The sequence below is a fragment of the Nannospalax galili genome, unplaced genomic scaffold, assembly GCF_000622305.1.
Source record: "Nannospalax galili isolate Female #2095 unplaced genomic scaffold, S.galili_v1.0 scaffold805, whole genome shotgun sequence".
Lineage (NCBI taxonomy): Eukaryota > Metazoa > Chordata > Mammalia > Rodentia > Spalacidae > Nannospalax > Nannospalax galili.
Genome location: NW_008353486.1, coordinates 1,077,407 through 1,084,906, shown reverse-complemented (window position 1 = coordinate 1,084,906; position 7,500 = coordinate 1,077,407). Strand labels below are relative to the sequence as shown.

The 7,500-nt window shown below is 36.2% G+C and overlaps 1 protein-coding gene across 2 annotated transcripts in view; it reads left to right on the top strand.

Moving 5' to 3' along the window:
• Vps54 (VPS54 subunit of GARP complex) overlaps positions 1 to 7,500 on the top strand; it is a 90,157-nt gene that overhangs the window by 26,804 nt on the left and 55,853 nt on the right. For both annotated transcript variants that reach the window (XM_008850631.2, XM_008850632.2), the window contains exons 6-7: positions 654 to 785; positions 5,244 to 5,629. In XM_008850631.2, the coding sequence (XP_008848853.1) occupies positions 654 to 785; positions 5,244 to 5,629 (518 nt within the window). The remainder of the gene's footprint in view (positions 1 to 653; positions 786 to 5,243; positions 5,630 to 7,500) is intronic.

Genomic DNA, 7,500 nt, shown 5'->3' with positions numbered 1-7,500 from the left:
TTTAGGAAATATGATGAATAGGTTTTATTGCCCAGTTGGATGTGGTACATTAGGAAATAGGAATATCTCTTCATAACTAAACTTGTTTTGGTTTTAAATTTCAGTGTGTTTATTTTGAAGTTTAATTTTGAAGGAAATTTTAGGAGGAGAAAATAGAAATAGAAGTTAGAGAAACAGATATTTGACATTAAAATAACAATGGAAAATAGTATGGAAATTTTGGGATAAATATGGTATCTCTTTTTGTTTGTTATGTGCCTGGTGGGACATATGATCAAATTCACTAACGTAAGTTTACAGTGGTCATCTCCACTGGTAAAGGCAGAAGTTGGCTCCCTCCATCCCTCCCTCTGTACAGCCCAGGCTGCCTTTGAACTCAGTGGGCAGCTCAGGCTGACCTCAGACTTATAACAATACTCTTGCCTCAGTCTCTGCATGCTGGGTTATAAGCATATACTACTTCTTCTAGCTTACATTTTTCTCTCTAATGAGTGTTTTAACTTGGTGAAACATTATACGATTTTCTGATTCAGAGTTTTTGCCTCTCATATTCAAGATCCAAATTAATTTTGTTAAATGATCTTACAGTGTTGGAGGTAATGGATATAGAGAAAATGTTTATCTAATTTGGGAAAATGCATTCTTTTTAATAGATTTTTATGAAACCAGATTTTGCCTTGGATGATTCCTTAACTTTTAATTCAGTTTTACCATGGTCTCATTTTAATACTGCTGGTGGAAAAGGAAATCGTGATGCAGCTTCTTCAAAGTTGCTTCAAGAAAAGGTAATTTCTCTTTGACATTTTCCATATAGAAAACTTTACTCTGGTTAAGTGGTACTCCTTGTGAGAGTTCAGATTTTGTTAGTAAGCTCCACTTTTACAAGTTCCCTCCCTTTCTCTCCCCTTCCTATCTCTCTCCCCTCCCTTGCTCGCTTGCTCCCTCCCTCCCTCCCTCCCTATAGGTTTGAACCCAGGGCCTCATTTATACTTAGCAAGTGCTCTAACAGTAAGCCACATCTCCAACAGTGATAATTATAAGAATTCTAATCTTAGCTGATAATTATGATAGTAAAAAAGGAAAAACTTAACATATTGAGTGCTTCTTATCAAAAATAGAAGTTGATGGATTTTTTTTTTTTTGAGACAGGGTCTTTCTCTCTGTAGGCCCAGGTGGCCTGGAATTCACTGTGTAGACCAGGCTGGCCTTGAACTCACAGAGCTCCACCTGCCTCTGCCTCCCTGAGTGCTGGGCCCAAAGGCGTGTGAGCCACCATGCCCTGCCCTGAAGTTGATGGAATTTTAATTTAAAAAAATTATTGCTTGTGTGTGCGTGCATGCGTACTTGCATTGCATTGCATGCGTGCATGTGTGCATGCTAAAAGTCAGAAGACAACTTGTGGAGTCCTTTCTCTCCTTCTCCCTTTACCTGGGTTTCTGGGATTTAACAAAGTCAGGCTTCTGAGTCAAGGCAAGAACTGAGCCAAGGTGCTGGCTCTGTTGATGGTCAACTGAAAGAATATATTAGATAACAAATGAATTGCTTTGTATTTATCCTAAACATTTCAATTAAATATCAGCTAATTTTTGTAAAATGATTTAAAGCACAGTGAACTATTTTTCTGAGGTTCTATTTTTTCCCATTTTCATAGTAAAGATCATTACTAGGAAGCAAAAATGCCTTATTTAAAATACAATATTCCTAGTATAGTTTTGCTTTTAAAACCCTATTTTTTTGCATTTTATCAGTAAACAGTCTTTAAATTTCAATGTTCTTTGTTTTAGAGTATCTTGAAAGTTATTTTAAATTTAGAACTTCAGGCATATCATGCTCTAACCCAGCACTGGGAGGCAGAGGCAGGCGGATCTCAGTTTGAGGCCAACCTGGTCTCCATAGCGAATCCAGGCCAGCTGTGACTATAGGGAGACCCTGTCTCAAAAAAAAAACAAACAAAAAACCAAAAAAACAAACCTTTAGACATATCAAGAATCATCTAAAACTTGAATGATAGTAAAGATTTAAAAAATTTTTTTTTATTATTTTTATTTTATGTGTATGAGTGTATTGCCTGCATGTAGGTAAGTGCACCCATGTTGTGCAATGCCCGTGGAGGACAGAAAAGGCCATCAGATCCCCTGGAACTGGAGTTACAGACAGTTGTTAGCTGCCATGTGGGATTCGAACCCGGGTCTTCTGCAAGAACAACCAGTGTTCTTAACCACTGAGCAATCTCTCCAGCCCCATATAGTAAAGATTTTTACTGTCTGTTCTTTCTAGGTCTTGATTTATTTAGAGTCTCTAAAACTGATTTTTAAAATGAAAAGAAGGCAATTTATTTCACTCTAGTGCCTTTGTTTGGTTACTAAAAGCTTCTCTCAAAACTATTCACTAAATCTGGCCCAGTTTTCCTCAGTAATTGAAGACTAGATAGACTAGGGGAAGAGAAGAGAAGACGTGTAGGAAGAGAATCATATGTGTTCCTTTTCTTATCATTGGAAATGAAAATGAACACTCACTTTACCCTCCTTGGCAGTGTTCTCATAATATACAAAGGTTTTCCTTGAGTAAGAATAGATTCATAAGTCTGATGAAAACACTGGCTTAGAAATGCATGCTTCTGCTCAGATTGTGCTGGTAGAGTAATACCTTAAAAAAACAAAAACAACAGAATCTAATAAAAATCTCACCAATTAGGTGAATTGTTGTAGGAGTCCTTTAACATTTTTCCCTTTATATCACTTCAATAGGAAATGTTATAAAAATATTATTCTTTGAAAAAATTGGATCAATAGAAATTGATGAATTCAAAAACCTTTGAAATTCAAATAAAATTCCTCATTCTGAATATATTAAAGCAACAAAAGTAATGGAATTTTTAAAATTTGTAAATCACAGTTTTGTTGTATCTAGTTCTGACCCCTTTCCATTCTGCTTTGTTAGAATAGGAATGAATGACTTCTAAGACAGTACCCTCAATATAGCTAGTTTATTTTGCTAACTTTAAAAGAAAGGTGATGTTGGCACACCAAAATTTGTGTTTTATTTTGATTTGTATCTTATTTTGTGTGACCCAGTGTGCTGGTCTTGATGTGGTAAGTTTGATGCATGGAAATGAAATCATACTGTGAGTTCAAGGCCAGCCTGGTCTACACAGCGAGTTCTAGCCCAACTGGTGCTACAGGAAGAACCTGTCCCAAAGAGACCAAAAGAAAAAAAAAAAAGTGTTTTCTTCAGTGAGATGGCTCAGTAGGTAAAGATGCTTTGCCTCCAAGCCTGAGGACCTGGGACACACATGCTGGAAGGAGAGAGTCAGCTCTTCAGAGTTGTCCTCAGACCTCACGTGTAGGCTGTGGTGTGTGCGCTGCTTCTTCCCCCACAAAGTAAAGGAAGGCCTTTTTTTTTTTTTTTTTTTTTTTTTTAAGTCCTTTGAAAAAAAAGGACTTTTAATTTTGGGGGGTAAAAAGACAGAATTGGAGCTGTAACTTGATAGAGCACAAAACGTGTGAGGTTTTGCGTTTGATCCTTAATACTGCAGGAGGTGGGGAGAGATGCATTCTACTTAGTGAAGTTTATTTGCTTTCTGGCAGAGTTTCTTGTTTTTCAATCATGAGTCTGTTAAAACAGTGGAGAGATTGTCAGCAGCATAAAACGCTTGTGTGCTGATTATCCATTTACATTCTGAGAATTAGGTTCATTTGAGCTTGTAATCTGTCCTACTGTGTTTGGAGTCAAGTTGCTTTTCCAGTAGATGTATTGAAGATGAGAAGAAAAAAAAGGCATGAATTCAAATTTAAACTAGAAATGTTCCTTAATTTGTAATCTATTAGATGTTCAAATAGATTGTTAAATAAATGAGCGTTATTGAAAACATGGGTTTGCCATTTCTTTCCCCAGTGCTAGGGATTGTGCATGCCAGGCAAGTACTTTTCCACTGAATTACTTCCCCAGTCACACTCTGGTCTTAAGAAAGCAGTTCCTCTTATTGTGGCCAAACAATCCCTTATGATCATTTAAATCCTAAATACTGAAAGCTCATTAATCCTTTAACATGATGAGATACCCAGAAATAATGTCTAGTTAAAAATCTAAAAGTAACAACTGGAAGAGAAGCTGAGAGAAAATAGAGTAGAAAAGAAGTTAGAAAGGAAGAAAAGGCAAAATGAAGGCACTCTGGTGTGATGGACTTGTAGTAACAAGACAGAGTGAGCTTCCGAAGTCCTGATTTGAAATTTAGAAAGTATTTTAAAATACACAGCAGTATGAAGTACCCTTACTAGTGTTAGCATAAGCTAATTATCAAGGCATTTATTAGGCTTTTAAGAGGACAATAGACTAAAAAATTATAAATAGATAAAAGAATCATTTTTGAAATCCATAAAATAGCTGGGCGTGGTGGCACAAACTTTTAATCCCAGCACTTGGGAGGCAGAGGCAGGCAGATCTCTGAGTTTGTGGCCAGCCTGGTCTACAGAACGAGTTCCAGGCCAGCTGGATCTACAGGGAGACCCTGTCTCAAAAAGACCAAAGGGGAAGGAAAAAAAAAAAGCAATATATAAAACAGCCTTGAAGAAAACATTTAAATGAATTCTAATGTTTATATAATTTGTGGCTGGACCTACAGCAGTCCGTGTGCTCTGCTGTTTTGGAACAGCATGGTTGTGGTATGAAGAGCCGAGTCTGATGGACTTGGTTCTCTTTTAGTTTTGCCACTTACAAATCACATAACTTGATTTAAATTATTTAATGTTTCTGAATTTTCTCATTGTAAAATGAGAATAATAATTATACTTATCTGAAGCTTGTTAAAATGAGAAAACCTACGTGGATGACAGAGAGAGAGAGCTCAATCAATGGAAACTAAAGCCACCCACTTAGACCAGTGACACATGATGCTGATGTAGCCCAAGGAGGTAATTTTATCTCAAATCTTAGAACTTCTCAAACTAGAGATAGTTGTGGGATTGTGTTACCTTTAGGAAGTAGGTGGTGTTTGAAGGGTAGGAATGACTGGAGCAGCGGAAACAGGTAAGTAGCTGTTCCTTCGTCTTATATCTGTTATAAGGGTTATACCTTTCATCTCCCATTTTGTGTGCCCAATTCCAAGGATCCCATAAGCAAATAATTCACACATTGGAATTTAACACAAGTAGAATTCTTTTCGTCATTTTCAGAAAGCATTTGGATAACCAAAATGAGAAACTTAAGACATTACTTGATTTTTTTTTTTTTTTTTTCCTTTTAAGCTGAGCCATTATCTGGATATTGTGGAAGTAAACATTGCTCACCAGATTTCTCTACGTTCAGAAGCATTTTTTCATGCAATGACCTCTCAACATGAATTGCAGGACTACCTCAAGAAAACTTCCCAGGCTGTAAAAATGCTTCGAGATAAAATTGCACAGATTGATAAAGTAATGTGTGAAGGATCACTACATATTTTAAGACTGGGACTTACCAGAAATAATTGTGTTAAAGTATACAATAAACTGAAGCTAATGGCCACTGTACACCAGACTCAGCCTACAGTACAAGTATTACTATCTACTTCTGAGTTTGTGGGAGCGCTGGACTTGATAGCAACGACGCAAGAGGTTCTGCAGCAGGAGCTTCAGGGTGTCCACAGTTTCCGGTATGTCTGTTCAGAAACCTTAGAAATAATGTTAGAGAAGTTTCCAGGATAAATCTTCATATGTGATAATAAAACTATAGATGTATTTTTTCTTTTGTTTAGTAATGTTGTGATTCTGATATTTAAGTCAGCAAAACAAATGGGGACTTAGTAGACACATTTCAGAAGAGAAACAAAATTAAAATTTCTAGTGGATGAAATGAAAATAAGACCAGCTAAAAATTTGAAAATAACATTTTGAGAGTGTTCAGATAGCTTTGTGTCAAAATGGTAGATCAAAGTGGAGAGGTGAATACCAGTATGCTTTAATTTAAAAAAGATTTTTAAGGGCAGACCAGGTAGCTCAGTGGGTAAAGGATCTCGCCACCAAGCTTGATAACTTGACCTCTGCATGCATCCTGTCATGGCACACACATGTCCATACATACAGACAGATGAACAGACACACACGTACACTAAATGTAATAAAAATCTTTTTATTTGGCTTTAAATTGAGGAATTATTAAGAGTCATTTCTGATTTTCAGTGTGTGTCTCAAATTGCAAAGAATTCTACATAATGATTGCAAAGAACCACTTCTTCCTGAGTTTTTACTTTGAGAATACCTTTTAAAGAACAAAACCAAAACAGGGCTGGGGAGATAGCTCAGTTGGTAAAGTGCTGGTCATGTTAAGTATGACAATCTGAGTTTGATCTCCAGAACCTCATTAAAAAAAAAATCTGGGCATGGTTGCATGCACTAGTAATCCCAGTGCTGGAAAGGCAGAGACAGGTCAGGCAGCCAAGCTTGCTTTATGAGTTTCAGACTAGTGAGAGACCCTATCTCATAAAACAGAGTGGATGGTGCCCGATGAATGACACATAAGGGTGACCTCTGGTATGCACACACACAAATATGCACACACAAGAACATGCACTGTTGAAAAAATGGCTGGAGGTATTGCTTATGGTTAGAGCAGTAGCTACTAGCTTAGAGTTTTGTCCCTAGCACTACAAAAGCAAAAATAAACAAAGCTAATTTGATTTTGAAATTATACATAGAATATTTTGTTTATATCTATAGATATTTTATATGAAATCATGTTAAAGTATTATAGAGCAATTGCAACTCCTCAAATTTTACTTCATTATGCAGGTGTTCAGTGTTCTTGTAGAAGTTCTTAGCTTCTAGTGAAATCATCCAGACCTTTATACCAAGGGATTACAATTGCAGCCTTACAAAAGATGTACTCTGTAACCCAATAGATATGTAATATATTCTAGGAGAGTTAGCTTCAGCATAGGTTTATTTTAATTGAATTAAAATTTCTTATTAATTAAGATTATGTCATTAGAATATGTTTACTATATATTTTAGAAAAAACTTTTTAATTAGCACCAAATTTAATTAAATCGATCCATTCATTTAAAACAGTAGTGAGCCCTTATTAGTGTCAGGCAGAGTACTAGATATTTATTCATGAACAAAGCAGAGATGCCCTCTGCTCTCACAGTTTTGTCCATTTCTTTGGCTGTGGGGAAGGGGACAAGCACATGCCTGGGCAGTTAGGATGTAGTGCTCTACAGTAGGATGAATGTGCAGATTGCTGTGAAACTCTAAAGGGGAGCATGAGGGAGCTTTAGACCACTGCAGAGGTTTTGAGTTACAGATCCTTTTGAGAAGCTAGTGAAAGCTATTGTTGAAAATTCTTTCCTTAAAATTATACCTATACATAAAATTTTTAATTGAATTTGGCTAATTTATAGTTCTTTAAAATCTACTTTGGATTTCCCAACATGGAGCCCCAGGTGACTAAGTGATTTTTAATTTCTTTCACCTCTGAATTTTAAATCTTTTTATTTTGAGTTGGTATGAATATATATATATATTT